The sequence below is a fragment of the Crinia signifera genome, chromosome 6 (genome assembly GCF_055691185.1).
Source record: "Crinia signifera chromosome 6, ASM5569118v1, whole genome shotgun sequence".
Lineage (NCBI taxonomy): Eukaryota > Metazoa > Chordata > Amphibia > Anura > Myobatrachidae > Crinia > Crinia signifera.
The window spans coordinates 168,601,263-168,620,738 of NC_139222.1; the positions used below are offsets into that span (position 1 = coordinate 168,601,263).

Below are 19,476 nucleotides of genomic sequence, written 5' to 3' on the forward strand. Positions count from 1 at the left end.
AGCGGGGGGTGGACGGGCAGACGGGCGGACATTCAGCAGGTGGGGTTTGGTGGATTTGCAAGGCTGCAAATTCGCAGCCTTGCGAATCAACCAGAATAACCCTCAATGTCTCCCACAGGAGAGAAAAAAATTGGTAGAACATGATCATTTGATAAAATTTGCTATATTAAAAAAAAACACTGATGCTATTCTACAAATATAAAATAAATACCACTTAGAAAATCTGCAATATCAAGGCCTGGCATACATAGGTCTATTTTCGAATGTTCCAATACAATGTGTGCGTATACTTACAATAATCAAAGCTATAAAAGCAGCACATAAAGACAAAACCACCATGTCATAATACATGTCTTTACATACTGTATGTTACCACAGTGATAGTCCAGCAGGAAGATCTAAGCCGGGACTGGATTCCCTATGTTCAGATGGGATCAGGTGGTTTTCAATGGAAACAGACTAGCTCATCTCTATACTTAGGGCGCTGTGCCGGGGCTCTTAGTCTTACCCATATAGTACGCAAAAGGTAATCACAGGTTTAGAAAATATATATGTATGTGCTTTATTATTTTATTTTCATCCATCTTAAATTGGTTTTCATACCTATTGGGGTGGAAGGTTAACAGCTCCACCTATTCCCTGAGTAAAAAACTTAATAATTGTTTGATAAAATCAAAGGTGACTCCTGATTGCATGACACAGTTTCTGCATATATTTCCAAGCAGAAGTTTGGAGCCAGTAAGAGGGCTTCCACTGGTCTGGCGGCAGGGGAAATGCAATCTATCGACCTCAGGTATGGAAATCCCTTAAATTTAAATAATTAAATATACAGCTTTATATTAACAGACAATATAACCTACACTTGAAGGTGCCCATACACTTATGAAGGTATTGCATGCCTTCCTCACATGCAATACCCCACCAACAGCCCATCGATCTCTGTCTCCGAGAAAAGTGCCCAAATCGTGTAAGTGTATGGGCACCTTTATACATGGAGTAATGGCAATTCTTTACATACAATAATGAAAAAGGTGAAGATGCTGTTTATCACAATCAAACAAATGAAAGTTCACGTTGATAAGATTTCTGCTAAGATATAACATAGACCTCCAGAAGGCTGGCAACAGCATGCATCCTGTAGAAGATTCCAAAGGGGAGGCCAATGTTTACAACAGCCACCCACATTGGCTCCCCATAGAATTTCAACTCCAGGTCATTATCAAACTGTGGACGAGCACCAAAGGCAGGCATGATCCAGAACTAGGAGAGCAAGAAACAATTATATTAGAGGCTTCATAGTGATGAGATAATTGGAAATACTATATCACCTGAAGATGTTTATTAAAGTAAACAATCAAATGGAACTTTATAATAGAGCAACAGGGGGCAGGAGTATGCCCAGCATTTTATGGGCATCCCCATAACAATGCTGGCCGTCCCCTGGGAGTGCAGGCGTGTCGATTTCTGCATGGGGTGGGCGGCTGACCTCACAAGACGTCAGCGCCCTCCCCGAATTCAGTCATCTCCAAAGGAAATAAAAGTTAGTCTAGACGAACGAGAAAAATAATAAATAGATGGTCAGCTCAGCAACCATCAATTTATTTTTCACTCATGCTGCTGCATGCGAAGGGATGTGAAATCATACACATTACCTCACATGCAAATAAGGGGATTCGTGCAGCGTGGTTGATCAGTCGGGCGGCAGGTGTATGCAGCGTTTACCCGTTCCCTAGGCTGTGAAGATACGCAGCCTAGCAAACAGGTCAGAATAAGGCCCAAAGTTGGTCCATTTTATTCAACTGCATTACAATGCCTGTACCAGCTCCACACCAAAACCTACAGATGTAGGACATCTACCCACTGCATCTGGGAAAGAAGGTGACTGAGCTAAGCCTAGATAAAACATATGTGGATCCAAAGGTATGTACCAGGGAATATTCATAGACCCCACCTAATGGTGTGTACACACGGTACCTTTTGCCTTCCGATGTTGACGATATAGTCAACATCGGATCGGAATCGGATGCAGATCGCAAGGGTTTTAACCCTTGCGAACCCGATCCGATTCCGATGCGAGTTCACGTATCGCAAGGCAGAAAGTCTTATCTGCCTTGACTATATAGTACAGATCTGCACTATATAGTCAGACTTGTATGCAAATCGGATGTGCCTTGCGATCTGATTCCGATCCGATCTGATCGGATCGTGGATAGTATCTTAAGGCACATCTGACCGTGTGTACACACAATTACAGCCAGACAGGGGGCTACAATTGTAATTGTACTCTGTTCTAAAGAATAACAGTTGTATCAATTCTGTTTTGCCTGCAGTGCCTGCTTTATAATACCTGCATATGAAAATGTGTTGTCACTAGCTAGATGCCTTCCGTGAATTAGAAGTCACATAGCTCCTCTCACAGGCTTCTAGAAGGTACTACGCCACGTTAGCTAATGGATCATCAGACAAGAAACGTATCTCCTTTAATTTGCATCTGTTCTGTATGCACAAGTGTGGCATCAAAGGAAAATGCTTATTGTAGAAATAAATCCAGGACATGTCGCCAACCAAAGCTGAGCATGCTTACATACAATTTTAAAACACACTGGTCTTCAGACTCCAACATGATATAAGGATTTGGTATGTTAGGTCGTCAGTTATCACAGTGGTGGCTAGAGCCCCTGGGCTGCAGGGGGGGGGGGGGGGGGTTGTCACTTATTTACATTTCGTGTATCCATTCGTATTCATATTTACATTTTGTGTATCCATGGTGTATCCATTCGTATTTACAAATACGAATGGATACACCATTGATAGAATACGATAGGAATCACCATTCAAAAGAATGGTGATTCCTAATTTACTAAGCGGCCGTATTGAAATTCGCCCCGCTAATTAGCATAAAACTGCCGCTAATTGCCAGCCAAATATGCCAGGAAAATAGACTTCATTTGGCCGGGGGGACTTGTATAAAAAGTCTCCCCCCGGCTGTAGCATTACCCTGCTGGCTGGTTGGGCCTGAGGCTGGTTCTTAAAATACGGGGGACCCCTATTTATTTTGTCCCTTCTATTTTGGGAACCAGACCCGGCCCTGGAGCCTGGGGCTGCTTTTAAAATTCAGAGCCCTACGAAAAATTTTCCCTGATTTTTTTAAATTCAGCCCCAGCTCTTTGCGTCTGGTGCTGGTTATTGCCATGGGGGAAGGGGGACCCCACGCGCCATTTTTAAAATGTATTTGGTACTTGTTTCCTAGAACGGCCACAATCGTGAGTGATCGTGGCTCTTAATTAAGGGACACGATCCTCACGATGTGGCCGATTTTTTACAATTTTTTCACTTTGAATGACAGAAATCGGGTCAATCGGTCGGTCGCGACCAATTAAAATCGGCCGCGATGCGACCGACCGATTGACCCGATTTTTCCATAGACTTCAATGTTAAAAAATCTTTTAACATTGAAATCGGGAGGATCGCGTCGGTCTTGTGCCATTATAATGGCACAAGATGAGATGGACTTGATTAAGTCCATCTCACATAGGGTAAAATGATAAAAAAGGTGAAATGGCCCAATATGACCCATTTCACATTTTTTATGTGCCCGCCATGACCCCACGATAGACGTCACCCCGAAGCGTGGCGAGCGCAGCGAGCCCGCGAGGGGCGGCGGTGCGCGTCCTCCGACCTTTTCATTCCCCTACTATCCACTAGGGCGTGGAGTGAGAATAGAATAGTGTGGCGAGCGCAGCGAGCCACCGAGCCCGAAGCGTGGCGAGCGCAGCGAGCCCCGCGAGGGGACGCGTATACCTGTGAAGTTAGACGCGTCCCCTCGCGGGGCTCGCTGCGCTCGCCACGCTTCGGGCTCGGTGGCTCGCTGCGCTCGCCACACTATTCTATTCTCACTCCACGCCCTAGTGGATAGTAGGGGAATGAAAAGGTCGGAGGACGCGCACCGCCGCCCCTCGCGGGCTCGCTGCGCTCGCCACGCTTCGGGTTGACGTCTATCGTGGGGTCTAGCCCACTTAGTAACATTTGGGGGGGCAATTGAAACAAATCTGGTGAAAAAAAAAAAAAAATCGGGTGAAAAATCGGTCGGTCGGATCGGTCGCATCGTATGCGACCAAATCGCATGCGATGCGATCGATCCGATTTTTTATCTTACGACCACAACGATCTAAATCGTTGTGGCCGTGCTAGGAAACAAGTACCATGTATTTATTTACCCTACGCCATTTTTTAAATGAATTTTTTTAACCTTTTTTTTTTTTTTACACTGAAGCCTGCATGGATCTGACTGATCCATGCAGACTACCTATACAAATTCGTATTTGACTGCTTTGTAAATTCCCCTCCGGAAAAACGAATTTGCATACGGCTAAAAAAGCTGTATGCATTTTTATTCATTCGTATTAAGAATACGAATACAAAAAATGATATTTGTATTCTTAGTAAATTTCACCCAATGTTTCTGCTGACCTACAGTCATGTAGCTCGGCCTCCTGATCTTGTCAGTCATGTAATCGTCACTTCTGGCACAGATCTCTGACGGAGCAGTGGTTTGGGTAAGTATTTTTGCCTATCCCTAACCATCTCCCTAATGCCTACCCCTAACCTATCCCCTACCCCTGCAGATTTACCCTAACCTCAACCTAGTGCTTAACCCGTCCGGCAGCACCAAAACCAAATCATTGGCATTCTGAGAATATTGACATTTCACATGAAGACATTTCAATGTTCCTAATGGTCATTTTCACACCCATTCCCACTATTTTAGTACAGATGAAGCGGGACTCATTCAGCCGGGGGGCTGGTGATAGAATCGCCATCCTCCACCAGCACCCGCCATATGCCGGAAGGGGGCGCGTTTGCATGAGACACTTGCGCGCCCTCTTTCGAAGGAGCTCTCCGCCGCCTTCCGTCACCTCCCCGCCACCCCCCTAACCCTTTCCGCATCCCTGAAGTAGAGACGGGCAGGGTTTCCACTCCCTGTCGCTGAGTGACTGGGACGTGCATGCATGTGAGATGCTCACGTGTTCCAGTCAGATGGAGGGTCTCTCCACTGGCGCTCCATCTGTATCATGAGAGGCGCGCCATCTGTATCACCTAAATGCCTTATAGGGCTTTTGGAGCAGTTTTCATGAAGAAATGGATGCACTGTGTGCCATATGGGTTCCTCTGGACTCAGGGGTCTGTGTGCAAAAGATGGCTACTGCAAAAAGTGTTCTAGATCAGGACCAGAGCCCTTTACCTCTTTGGGGAGTATTTAGACCAAGATTCCGACTGTCAGAACATCCTGACAGTAGGAATCCAGCCCATTTTTCATTCTTTCCGACAGGACTCGACAGTTGGTATTCAACGTACAGACTGTTGAGTGTCAGAAAGTCCACAAATCAGCGAAAACGGCCATGGATTGGCAAAAAAACGGACGTGAAATCGAAAATCCGTGGCCGTTTCCAAAAAAACAGATTCAACTTGTTTTAATGTCAGATCTGTTTTGTCAGAACCTGCCTTCGATGCTGTCGATAGCAGCAGCATTGAATAGGTGACGGCCCCTATTTCTGCCGGAGTCAATACCACTCTTGTTTTATCACCATGTTCTTTATTGTAATGCTCTATGTTGTATGCTGGTGCTATTTAAATGCTAATAAAACTATTTGAATGCATTGGTCTTACATTTGGAGATTTTACTCACAATGATGTTAGAGAGAAGCAAGAACATAGAGATCTCCTTTAGGGTCTTCCTCCTCCAGTCAGCCCAAGTATTCTTAACAGTGGTTTGTATCACAGCTCCGTGATGCCCGGAATCCAACCCATGCCCTTGTTCAGCTCCCGAGAGATTGTCTTGAGTGATTGCAACAGCTGGATTGATGTAAACTTCAGATTTGTCATTTAAGGGTGCAGAGTTGTGATCATCTGAGTGGCCATCATGGAAAGGCTCTTTGTGAAGTCCCTCTATAATAAAAATGTTCTGCAGAGTGTGTTGCACAATCATGAGGAGTGAGTACACTAAATTCAGTCTATCAATGAGTTTTCCAGGAGATATGGCTACAACAGCTATTATGGAGAAATATGAGATACAGTATTTTCCCATAGCAGCCATTATCAGCAATCCAACATCTAGACTCCTGGTGGGGTTCTTATGGCTGTCTGTGTCCCTCTGCTCAAACCTGAAGATTATGGAGCCGGCAAGAGAGCTTATAGACATTAGACTGAGAGCTACGATACTGAAGATGTAGAACATTTCAAGTGCTTGTGTTTTGGACTTCTCTGAAGAAACATCAATTTCATAAACGATGAAGACTGCGAGACCCGCCACAAGGACCGCTATACCAAAGACTAATCCCACAAAAAGTCTTTGCGGCCGAAAGGAGTGCTGTGTGTGGTGTGAGTCCTGGCTCATTACACGACCTACATTCTTCCACATCACGTAACACAGGGCAGAAGCAAATAGACTATATTCAATATTGAAGGGGTACAAGTAGTAATATCCTGTCTGGAAGGTGTCACATACATGGGTAGTACAGCCACAGCCATCAGATTCTCCACCAGCTGCAACAAAAAAAGATTATTGCAAGTTTATAAAAATGGTATAAAGTTAAGTTATATCTATCTGTCTGTCTATCGTTATTTTCAAGAAAGGAGTAACTTATTGTTTACCAAGTACCAGTTATGTCTCCTGACTCCATCCCCTTTCTAGTATCAGCGGATTTAAGTCAGTGCAAACTAGATGAGGGGAAAGATGTAGCATTCTAATAGTTAAGAAATATGACATCCATACAGGGCTGGATTAACAATGGGCCTGATGGAGCTACAGCTCCAGGCCCACTCTCCAAATATGCCCATTTTGTAGATGAGGACTGGGGCTTTCTAACAAGCCCAGTCTGCATCGCTAGTCCCCAGAGAACCGGAGATACCGCCGGGCAAAACTGGAACATATTCCCCATAGGATTACATGGGGCCGACTAATTCCGACCCCCACCCATTTCCATCTCATTCGAACCAAAATCGCTGGGCCTTTAATTTGATACCAGGTTGGTTCATATGGGTTAATTGGTTCCAGAGATATTGCGGATAAACCGATTTGTTTCTGACTGGCTGTTCATGATTTTTGAGGGCAGATTCTCTGGAACCAAATGGCCCAGTTTCACAGGACCAAAATCATTCGAATGCCACTTAAAAAGTTCTTCAATATGATACTAGTCTCATGTAAATGAGTCAGTTGGTTCTGAAGATATAGCCGGTCAAACAATATAACTGGGTATGGGGGGGGGGGGGGGGGGGGGCAATGAGCATGGAACCCCTGGCAATGAGCATGGAACCCTGTCAATGAACATGTAGGTAAGCAGCACTTATGTAGCATAATTTTTAATAGGCATTATGGTGTTTGGCATAATACATAATTTCATTTATGTTGTTTGGCTTAACATATAATGGGCATTATGGCTTACATTTTTATTGCGCGCCTTTGCTGCGCAATGTCCCTGTTTGTGAAGCGTTTGGTATAATGTGTATTTTGGCTCAATCCATGTGGCGAAATGTTAATTTTGCCTTAATCTGTGTGGCATAACGTGAATTTTGACTCAATCCATGTGCCATAGGGGGTTATTTACGATCATTCGATGTTGTGCGTCTGCGGAGAAGGGTGGGGCGCCATGCTGCCCCATTACTATATGGGATCGCCCAGCGTTCCATGGGCATTCCATGGGCGTTCGCTGGGTGTTCTCATGGTAATGAGGTGGTGACGCGGGTGCGGGGGGCTGGCAGCTGACATCACCGGATGTCAGCTGCCCGAGCATATGGAAGTGACTTGAAAGTCACTTTTATATGCGTGTACCTTCCACATCTTTCTATGGTCCACAACCATCGAAAGATGTGGGCGGTTACCCGAGGCATACGAATGGATGTTTATGCTAAACCCATTCATAGTGTGTGCAGGCGAACCCGCGCTGAGAGGGGGCGGGTGGGCATTCATTCCCCGGGTGGGGTTTGGTGGATTTGCAAGGCTGTGAATTCGCAGCCTTGTGAATCAACCAGAACAACCCCCATAGTGTGAATGTTAGCTCAGTCGGTGTGAATTTTGGCTCATTCCATGTGGCAAAATGTGTAAGAGGTAAGTACAGTATAAGGGGGTTACTATTGTGTTGCATGATTTGTATAAGGGGTAAATGGTGTGGTAAACTTAGGTGACCACATAAAAGGTGCTGAAATGTTGTCTACCAAGTTTTGGTTTTCAGTATTTTTTTTATGACTGGAATGCCGCCTCACCCCGCAAGTATCTTAGAACAATCGCATCCCAGCAAGTGGGTCCATAGGCACCGAAACCTTGGGTGCTCGGGCCCCCGGAGTGAGGAGCACCCACGGCACCCACAGGCCAGGGCAGCGGGGTCCCAGCAGTGGATATGCTGTCAGCAGCGGGGGTCCCTGCGGCGGATGGGAACTAGTAGCGGTATTCATACCGCTGCTAGTTCCCATATTCCGCAGGGACCCTGCTTCTGACAGTAATAGTAAATCGGCGCCCCTGGACTTGAATCAGTCCCCAATAGCTATAGTGCAGTTACAGTGGTATATATGTTTTTAATTGGGTAAATGAACTCGTTTATGATCAAAGAACACTTTGTCTTATTTTATCTAAACCTGCTTACCGTATATACCAGAATATAAGCTAAGGCACCTAATTTTACAACAAGAAACTGGGAAAACTTATTGTCTCAAGTGGGACCCTCACTCGAGTATAAGCCGAGGGGGGCTTTTTCAGCATAAAAAATGTTCTGAAAAAGTAGGCTTATACTCGAGTATATATGGTATGTTTAAATAAAAAGACCATTTGCAGGAGCTAATTTTACAAAACATTATACATAAGTTAACAACACCATTATTTAGAAATTACAATTCTACACTGATAAGGCAGAATCAAAGTGAATATTACAGTATAAAGCCAAATTAAAAGGGCCAAACTTAGTGGATATACAACAGAAATGTATAAACCTAAAGAGGCGCAAAACGTTATTTCAGGTTTTGAACATATCACATTCTCATACATTGCACCAAGTAGCAGCATAGCTGCCTACCCTCCTGCATTCTGCAGGAGACTCCCTGAAATAGCTGCAATCTCCCTATCGCCCTCATAAGTCTAGCAATCTCCCTCATGTCACCTAGCCCACAATACACTGTTACTTTTTTTGGGAAAAAGGAATGAGAGATTGAATCATCAGTACCATTTCCCAGAACTTTACCAAGTATAGTATATCTTACTAACTGCTTTTGAGCTAATCTACATTTGGATATAAATCATTTTAAAAGATTCTTCTCCGATCTAGCAGCACACACCCACGCTTCTAGGTGCCACGTTCACAATCTCTTTTAACCATATATGGAACTAGACATGCCCTTTTGGTGGAACGTGACACGCTCCCTCAATGGGGTGATGTGCAATATTCTACTAACAACTATAGACTCCCTGAAACTAGTTTTCAAAAGTAGGTAAGTATGAGTAGCAGGCAACATAGCATGCAGCCATCAAACATGTCCTGTAAAGTTCAGTGCCATGTATGTACAGTGCATGAATGTTTACAGGAAAAATGCAATAATGTTTTGAAAGGATACAGCATATCAACAAGTTCAAGGTTGGTTGCCAGTCAGCCCCTGACAGGTTGGTTGCCAGTCAGACATTTCTGTATGAGAAAATGTCTGCATGTATCTTACCTCTCACCATTCTGTGACCACCAGATGAATTGTGGGTACTTGGGGACTGATGCAAAGATTCATCAGTTACAGCAGCCATCCAGATGGCTAAATTTGTGCTAAGCGTTAACATGAGACCACATCTGGAACACAGATAAAATCATTGAATGAGAACTCAATTACACATGGTTGGAAAATATTATTTTACAGACTATAGGAACAAGAATTGATATAATAGAAATGAAAGAATATTTAGCTTAGGATGTTCTTCAAAATTAAAACAGAGAATGGGAACTAAAATCATTATGGTCACTGCAAATAAAGGAGTAACGCAATTCATTTGTTATGTTTCTTTTTATTATACAAGGAATAAGAATAGAAGAAGGACATTGATCCATTGTATTTATTGCTTGATCATACCTGGTAAGATTCATGTGAATCTGGACACAATCCTTACAGGACACCCAGAGGAAGTATGTCTGTGTGGAAAGATGCATGAACAGGTTCAACACGGCAAACGTGTACAGTGACAACAAGCAGGGGACAGAAAAGCAGGAAAAGTGTTCACATCAAACACTATATAATGGAATTAAATATTCAATTGGTCAAGGCTATGCATTATTGACATGTATTTCACGGAACAACTAGTGCTGACATTTAACTAAATATGAGGCCGATTCAGACCTGGTCGCACAGTCCAAATCAGCCCCATTCCCGATGATGGGCGTCTGCACATGCACATGTGCAAATCTCCGCAGCAAGCGTCTTCGGCAAATTTTTTATTTGCCGGGTCGCTTGCTACTTGATTGACAGGCAGCGGGCATACCAGAGTGGACACCTGGCATTTCATGGGCATGTCAACAAAAATGGTGGGCACGCCCATAGAAACGCTGGGCGGACACCTGCGAATGAAGGCATGCCCCTGCCTGCTCAGGGAGATCGGATGATGTCACAAGACATCAGTGCCCACCCTCGATTTGCCAAAGACTGTCCAGCTGATAAGTAAGTCCTGGCTTACTTTCAGAAGCGAACAGAGAAAAAAATATTCGATGGTGAGTATTGTTCCTCTGTGTGGGTGCTTGCGAGCAGATGTGTAAGCATACACATCCACTCTCAGCATAGCAAGGGGATTCAAGCGGCGGGGTGGGTGTGCGTTCGCCTGGGCGGCATTGACCTGCTCCCATGGTTCCCAATATAGGCAGCCTAGTGAGCAGGCCTGAATCGGACCCTATGTCTGTTTGTTCTCTCCCTTAAGCAGGCTGGCATCACGGCATGTTAGGAATGAGTTGGTTCTCTAATGGAATAGACACAAGTTGGCAGAGATGAGTGTACTAATGAATATTGGCTACAGCCAGTGATATCATTGTTCCAAACTATGCTAAACATTAGAGATGTGCGGGCTCGGATATCAGAGATCCGAGCCCCCACGGACGTCATCATTCCGAGCCCGATTCCGAGCAGCGCTCGGAGATTCCCGCCTGACTCGGTCCGTCCGCGTGATTAGAACGTCATCTCCCGGCGTCGGATTTCGCGAGGCTTTATAAGCAGCTGCCGCGCCCCCGCCATCTTCACTCCAGTTAAGTAGTGGGTTGGGAGAGGGTGTGTTGGTGCTGCTGCTGGGGCTTAAACTTGAGCTTGTCCTTGAGCTTTTGCAATCGCTGGTGCTGTCTCTCAGTGCTGCTGTGTAGTAGTCTAACTGTGTACTTGTAGTACTACTGTCTCCTCTGTGCGGTCTACCTCTGGTGTGCTGTGCTGCCTGTAATTGATTATTTTATTTGCTGGGGCTGTCTCCCTCAGTGCTGCTGTGTACTCTGTTCTCAGCTTAGGACAACAGTCTAACTGTGTACTTGTAGTACTACTGTCTCCTCTGTGCGGTCTACCTCTGGTGAACTGTGCTGTAATTAATTATTTTATTTGCTAGGGCTGTCTCCCTCAGTGCTGCTGTGTACTATGTTCTCCTCTGCTTAGGAGAACAGTCTAACTGTGTACCTGCCTGTAGTACTGTCTCCTCTGTGCTGGGGCATACCTCTGGTGCTGTGCTGTGCCATTTATTATATATATAATTATTAATTAATTATATTAAATATAAATATATATATAGTCCACTGGTGCTGCACTGCTGCCTGCACTGAATCTGCCAGTCTGGCGGTCTGTGGTCTGGGGCTCACTGGCTAATAAATAATTAAATACTGCCTGCCTAATAAATAATTAAATACTGCCGTATATCTCTACCTTTGTGGTCTGGGGCTCACTGCCTATACTGCCGTATGTACCGTCTGGTCTGGGGCTCACTGGCTAATAAATAATTAAATACTGCTGTATATCTCTACCTTTGTGGTCTGGGGCTCACTGGCTATACTGCCGTATGTACCGTCTGGTCTGGGGCTCACTGGCTAATAAATAATTAAATACTGCCTGCCTAATAAATAATTAAATACTGCCGTATATCTCTACCTTTGTGGTCTGGGGGTCACTGGCTATACTGCCGTATGTACCGTCTGGTCTGGGGCTCACTGGTTAATAAATAATTAAATACTGCCTGCCTAATAAATAATTAAATACTGCCGTATATCTCTACCTTTGTGGTCTGGGGCTCACTGCCTATACTGCCGTATGTACCGTCTGGTCTGGGGCTCACTGGCTAATAAATAATTAAATACTGCCGTATATCTCTACCTTTGTGGTCTGGGGCTCACTGCCTATACTGCCGTATCTACCGTCTGGTCTGGGGCTCACTGCCTAATAAATACTGCCGTATATCTACCTGTGTGGTCTGGAGCCCACTGCCTAATACTGCCGTATCTACCTCTGCAGTGTCACTCTTACATGAGCCACGTGTTTGTGCCGCACACTTGTGTGGCTTAGCATAGTTATCCAGCTACCTCAGTGCAAACTTTGGCAATAAAAACAATATTGTGAGGTGTGAGGTGTTCAGAATACACTGGAAATGAGTGTAAATGAATGTTATTGTGGTCAATATAGCGTAGGAGCAAAAAAACCACCAAATTCTGCCATTTTAGCTGTTTTTAGGCTTTTTTTAACAAAAAAATCAGAACCCAAAACCCAAATAAATCCAAACACAAAACACTTAGGAGGTGTTTTGCCAAAACCCATTAGAACCCAAAACCTCAAGGTAATCAGAACCCAAAACCCAAAACCCAAAACCCGAAAAGTGGCCGGTGAACATCCCTACTAAACATGCATTCTTAAACGGAAATGTATTTCAACCCTTCTGCCCATTGCACATGTTCAGAGGGGTTTGCCTACTTGATAGCAAGTGCAGTGGACTAAAGACAAGAACAAGCGAGTTAAGCATGCTCTTTATGGATGTGCCCTGGTTATGTTTTAAAGTATCTCTATATTAGTATACTGGATAAGGCTTTGCGGAACAAGATGTACACTGCAACCGGTATAAATCCACAAAGCAATAATTATCAGTGGCATCCATCTGGCAAGAAAACAAGATGTAGGGATGCTGTGCAACAGTTCAAAACAGATGTTTTTTTTCTGTTCTTATAGGAATCCACCCTGATACTGGGCCTTATTCTAGTTCACTCTTTCTGACAAAATCCTTTTTAGATGTGCACTGCAGGGGGGCAGATGTAAAATGTGCAGAGATAATTAGATTTGGGTGAGTTATTTTGTTTCTGTGCAGGGGAAATACTGGCTGCTTTATTTTTACACTGCAATATAGATCTCACTTTGAAGTAAAACCCCACCCAAATCTAACTCTCTCTGCACAAGTTACATCTGCCTCACCTGCAGTGCACATGGTTTTGTCCATCTAAGAAGGATTTTGTCAGAGTGAACTAGAATAAGGCCCACTGTCAGAGAGCACAGAAAGACTAATAAATCATATAAAATGTATGTGACACATAGCCATAGTAAGGAGACAAAGATATGCATTGTAGTTCCAGGATTCAGACCTGTATCCCCACAAACAGACTCTGAAAGACTGGATGGATAATTTTGATAGGAGATTCACAATGCACCAGGCTGACTGATTTCCCAATCTTCAGTACATCAAGAATAAGCGAGCAAACTCCAAAGACAGCCAGTCCAACTAATCAAAATAATGTTAAGAAAAAAAAAAGAATGCAGTTACCTACTGGGATGGATTTGTGCAATAATACCCAATTGCTAATTGGCTTCTCCACTGTACGCGTGATAAATCTGCTGTTAGTAATTGTAGTGTGTAATTAATTTAGAATGTACTAAACACAATGTATATTTAAGATTACAAACATTTAAAGGTACAGACCTACAAGTCTAATTTTACTGTTGTCCATATTACTCCTATTTGTGAATTGTTTGTTCCTGGTAAAGACACTGGGCCAATACAGAGATGAATGCTTCAGTAGTTATAGTTCATGTGCATGTAAGGTAATAGAATCAGTGCTTGGGGTCCATTATGCTAAACAAATACAGTTCTGTGCAAAAGTTTGAGACAAGTGAGGAAAATGGGTGTGGCATATGGGGTCAGTAATGTCTAGGATGACCCCAAAAGGTCTACATGCACATAGTTGATACTGGAAAAGGTCAACACAAGCAATAGATTGACACATGAAAAGGTTTACATGAGTTTTTACATTTTTGTATGCCAATTTCGACACCTGAACACGTGGGCACCCAAATAGTGTACTAAGGGCCTTATTCTAGTTCACTCTTTCTGACAAAATCCTTCTTAGATGGACAAAACCATGTGCACTGCAGGGGGGCAGCTGTAAAATGTGCAGAGAGAATTAGATTTTTAATTTACTAATTCAATATTTTTAAATTTAATATTTAATATTTTTTACCCTTACATTAAGGAAAGTTGAGCCAAAAACCTTATATTATTGGCTGGGAGATTAATCCAAACGTCTTGAAGAACTAACCACAGATTATCTGTGGATGTTGGATAGGCGACCCCAAAAGCTGGTTGTATAACCTCACATGCACAGGAACTCCCACCTGCCTAAACTTTTGCACAGTATTGTATATTTCAATTATTTAAATAGAATCTTATACTGGGGGGTATATTTAGTAAAGTTTGGGTTTAAAGTGGTGATGTTATCCATAGCAACTAATCACTTTTGTAAAAATAGCAACTATTAACTTTTGTAAAAAAACTTAGAAATAGAAATAACCCCTAGACCTGATTCATTAGAAATACATTTCTGGACAATTCATATTTCTTAATGTAAACAGAAATTCATTGCACAAATTGATATTTTTGTTACAGATTTTCAGGGTGTTTAAAAACATCTTCTTATTGTTCCCACATTTACTTGCTGGATCCTGTACTTATTCTATGAAGACCCATTTACATCATGTCTATCTATCTATTATTACATGTTTTAAATACTCCACTTACTGTATTAAGATATTGATACAGAAAGAATACGAACACACATATTATTTTCTATTATTGAGTGATTTGTAGCCTTATATATTCCACATGTGCTCACCTGTTGCCCAAGCTTCACTCTATCTCCCTACTTTATCCAAATCTACCTCAGCATCTCTCCATTATTCTTTTCCTCATTAATCCCATGATCAGTTGGGCTGCACTGATTACATACTCCTTAAGTGTTGTTAATCTCTTTCACCATGAGCCAACATATCCTTTGTACAACCTTCAGTTAAGTCTCTTTCTTACCTTTCAGCCAGATGGGACCAGCATGTGAGTCCTTTACGCTCATATCATGTTCCTTTTTCGATGTCCAAAGTAGGTAGACCGCCATCCAGAAGCCACTGAGACCCATGAGGACACACAGTAAAGAGAGCACCTCCCGCTCAACGACTCCGACCTCATTAAAGGCTGCACTGCTAACGAGCACAGAAGCCAACAGCAACACATTCAGACCTATCAGCCCAGAGAGTAAGCGCCCCCCTTTCTTCCACAGCATAGGAGGTTCAACTGTAAACAAGGAATGTTGTTGGCCAATGCTTATCTTCTCAAACTTGGTGTCTGGTTCCAAGGATGTGGCAACCACTGGAGAAATGGCATCCGCACCAATGTCGCCCATATTCAGGTCCTGAAATATAATTTTGTTAGCTAAATTTTGTTCGTTAAATGTTGTTCACTTTTCCTGGAATTCTTCTACAAGTAAAGCTTTTCTTTCCCTGAACCCCAGATCATGTCCATAACGTATTGTATCATTGAAGTTGAAGTTTTATTTTCCAGCCAAACACATACAGTATATTGCTATAATATATTATTTACATTTAAATAAAGTTGTGGCAGGCAGCAACTATAATAAGTCAGTTCCATTAATTAATTATCTATGGGGTACAACATGGTTATAACAATGATTCTGGATGTGCAGTCAAGGCCTATCCTGTGTGTCAAAAAACAATGTGATATGCAGAATATTAAATGGCACCAGACTTGGTGATCTTGGTATGTTATTTAATTAAGTATAATGAGCATATTATGGACTAAACTGCACCCAGGTAATGTATTGATATTAATGTAGTAGTATTCCTGCACAGTTTGTGTGGCGAGTATGCTGAGTGTGTCCTGTCAGTAGGTGCAGGTGGAAAGCAGGTTCTGAGAGTGGTGTATATTCCTCTGTAAGGTGAGAAAGGTTTGTGTCCTTGTTGGGACATGGTATAGATTGCTAGGTTTGTTACAGCCTCTGATTGTGATACCGTATGTGTCACTGGAAAGATTTTGCAATTCTGGAGTTCCTGCTCATGGGGTCAGGCTACAGGGGGGTACCAGGCACAGTCGTCTCAGTATAACTCAGCATTTTCCTGGTACCATCCCCTTATATTTGTTATGCAGCAAGCATCATTTGTACACTACAAACTGTACAGCTACAAATTTAAATCTATATATAATATATATATATATATATATATATATATATATATATATATATATATATATATATTGCACATGCACTGCAGTTTTAATGGTAACTACACACAAAAATAGGTTCCCAATTTAAAAGTTTTACATGGTTGGGATCATACTATATAAATATTACAGCATGCCCTCTTGTGCAAACAAATGGAAGGCAATTTGCCAAGCAGCTGTGATTGCAAATGTGCTCACTCTAGAGAAACTTCTGCAATGATTAATCCTGAGTCCCTCTTGTCACACACTCAGCTTCTTACCTGTTATTTTGGAATAAGATTGATCTTTGATGTTTTTGTAGAAATGCTCTCTGCTGTGTTGGTTGTTTGTTTGTTTGTTGCTTTCAGTCTGTTATGCTGTATTGTAGAAGATTTATGAATCTCAACATTAGGAGTCTATTGGGGTTCCGTCTGTTCTTCTGCTATCTCTGTGATGCAAGGTTTTGGATTAAAAATATGAGTTCTATGTAATCTGGTTGTTTTTTTCTGTAGTGTTTTTGGTGCCTCTGCAGTTTTCTGTTGATATTTCCAGGTCAGGAACCGTGATTGTTGGCTTTGAAAAAGATGACTTGTTATGAATTGATGTCCTTGGGTGTGCTCTTTTGTGACTGTGGATTTTAAATTGTCTTCAGTTGTGCATTCGATTACTGTGGAAAGTAAGTTTGGAGCCCTTGTTCTGGGATCAGCTTCCTCTTTTTCCAAATTTATACTGTGTATCTGTACCTGATTTACACATTCTGTCAATCTGACATATAAACTCTTCTTCCTTAAGTCATGTGACTTGTGATTTAGAGCGCCTAATATACAAGTTTATTAAAAGCAGTGAAGTGATTGTACTTTTATTTAACACAATACTTAACGTTTAACCACATACAATAAATACCAAAACATATGTGAACTAAGAAACAAGAAATGTTTGTTTTTGGGATAGAACCAAGGAGAAAAATGACTATGATTTAAAAGCATTATTAATACCTTAAAACATCTGGGCACACTAGCATTTTTTCTGACACTCCCAGAATATGGTTGGTGACCACCCTCCAAATGCCAGCTTTATGTCAATCAACTTGCTGTTAGGAGTCCCAGTGGACTGCAAGACTAAATGAAATATACTTGCTGGAGTAAAAGACAATGGAGACAGGATTACTGTTGAAACACTGTATTAGTAGGATCAGGAACAGGTATCAGGTTACAGGTACAGGAATCAAGTACAGGAACAGGTATAAGGTCAAAGGTCACAGGTCATGGGTCACAGGTCAGGGAATCAGGTCACAGGCAAGGTACAGCACTTCAGGCAAGGCTGAGAAAGCTATAACTGGCCCTGAGCTCTGGGCAAATGCAGCTTTTTAAAACCAGCACAGACCAATCGCTGCAGCACACAGAGACAGGCCCCTCAATGATCAATATGTGCTGCAGCTGGGAATGGCATTCTGAGAACAGCCCTAAAATTCACATTATGCCACACAGATTGAGCTAAAATTCACTTTATGCCACACAGATTGAGCTAAAATTCACGTTATGCCACCCAGATTGAGCTAAAATTAACTTTATGCCACCCAGACTGAGCTAAAATTCACGTTATGCCACAGAGATTGAGCTAAAATTCACTTTATGCCACACAGATTGAGTTAAAATTCACATTAAACCTACCCGGATTGAGCCAAAATTTACGTTATGCCACACAGATTGAGCTAAAATTTACATTATGCCACACAGATTGAGCTAAAATTGACATTATGCCACCCGGATTAATACAAAATTCACATGTGGCAAACCATGTATTTTGACAGCGGGGTCAGTGACGCAGGGACAGAGATGGCGGGGAGATGCAGGGACAGAGACGGCAGGGTGACGCAGAGACAGAGACGTGGTGAGATGCAGGGACAGAGACAGCAGGGAGATGCAGGGACAGAGACAGCAGGGAGTTGCAGGGACAGAGATGGTGGGGAAATGCAGGGACAGAGGCGCACTATAGCATATGAACTGTGCAAACCTACCTGGTGTGCAGTGGGGGTCTAGTGGTTCTCCAGCGGTGGTGGGGCTCTGGCAGCAGTGGGGATAGGAGCTGCCCAGCAGGGGTCCATAGGCAGTGGGAAAAGAGCCACCCGGCAGGGGTCTGGTGGCAGAGGTAGGAGCCGGGCAAGAGGAGGCAGTAACTGTAGCAAGGTGCACCTCACCTTGGTGCCCTGCAGAGAGGAGTGTCTCAAGTGGTGACAGTGACTGGAGCCAAACGCTCCTCACCTCTGTGCCCAGCAATGGGGGGGGGGGACTCCAGCAGTGGCATTGACTGGAGTAAGGCGCACTTCACCTTGGTGCACAGCATGGGGGGGGAGTCTTCAGCGATGGCAGTGACTGGAGCTGGCCGCTCCTTACCTTAGTGCACATAACAAGATAATCAGCGATGGCAGAGCAACGCCCTGTTACACTACACGTGCAGCAGACTGGCCACTCTCCTTGCCTCCTGCTGCGCACACACCGCTGCCTCAGCACACTTTTTTTCATTTAAAAAAAAATACACTTCCTTGTCCCTTGAAAAGAAGTGCCAGTATGCCATACCACTGCATACCGGCCCACTTTGACCACTGCATAAACATATATATATAAGGGCGAAGTGAAAAAATTTAAATTGAGCTATTCAAAATCAGCTAGTGTGGAAAAGTTGTGACTTGACCCGAATGAGAAACGTGCAAAAGCATTTTGATCTGAGTCAACATCACACATCACACTTTTTTCCACATTTTTCCAGTGTTATTCGCATATTTAATGGGATGCGAATAAGCAGCCAAAAAGTGCGAATAGATGAGATGTGGTGCGAGATTAAGACACATAAAAGTGCAATTTAATGCGCCGGTCGTGTGCAAGTTTTGAACCAACTGGAATGCGATTTGCAACACTGCCTCCAGTTGCCAAAGAACCCCCTAACCTAATGGCCCACCTAAGTCTAAGTGATACATT

The 19,476-nt window shown here is 43.1% G+C and overlaps 1 protein-coding gene across 1 annotated transcript; it reads right to left on the bottom strand.

The window, feature by feature from the left end:
- Positions 1 to 492: 492 nt before the first annotated feature.
- On the bottom strand, positions 493 to 16,955 carry LOC146007141 (proton channel OTOP2-like). The gene is made up of 7 exons (XM_083145518.1): positions 16,783 to 16,955; positions 15,317 to 15,695; positions 13,602 to 13,738; positions 10,096 to 10,154; positions 9,697 to 9,818; positions 5,687 to 6,543; positions 493 to 1,260 (listed from the first exon to the last, which is right to left on the bottom strand). Exons 2-7 carry the CDS (start codon positions 15,684 to 15,686, stop codon positions 1,090 to 1,092), a joined length of 1,716 nt encoding a protein of 571 aa, XP_083001644.1. The 5' UTR covers positions 15,687 to 15,695; positions 16,783 to 16,955; the 3' UTR covers positions 493 to 1,089.
- Between the last annotated feature and the right edge of the window lie 2,521 nt (positions 16,956 to 19,476).

Excerpts from the sequence above, each read along its gene's own strand:
- LOC146007141 (XM_083145518.1), bottom strand. The coding sequence starts at position 15,686 with ATGGGCGACATTGGTGCGGATGCCATTTCTCCAGTGGTTGCCACATCC. Across the intron at positions 6,544-9,696 it reads TGGTCACAGAATGGTGAGAG|CTGGTGGAGAATCTGATGGC; the intron begins GTAAGATACATG and ends TTTTTGTTGCAG. Across the intron at positions 1,261-5,686 it reads TGCTTCTCTCTAACATCATT|TTCTGGATCATGCCTGCCTT; the intron begins GTGAGTAAAATC and ends TTGCTCTCCTAG.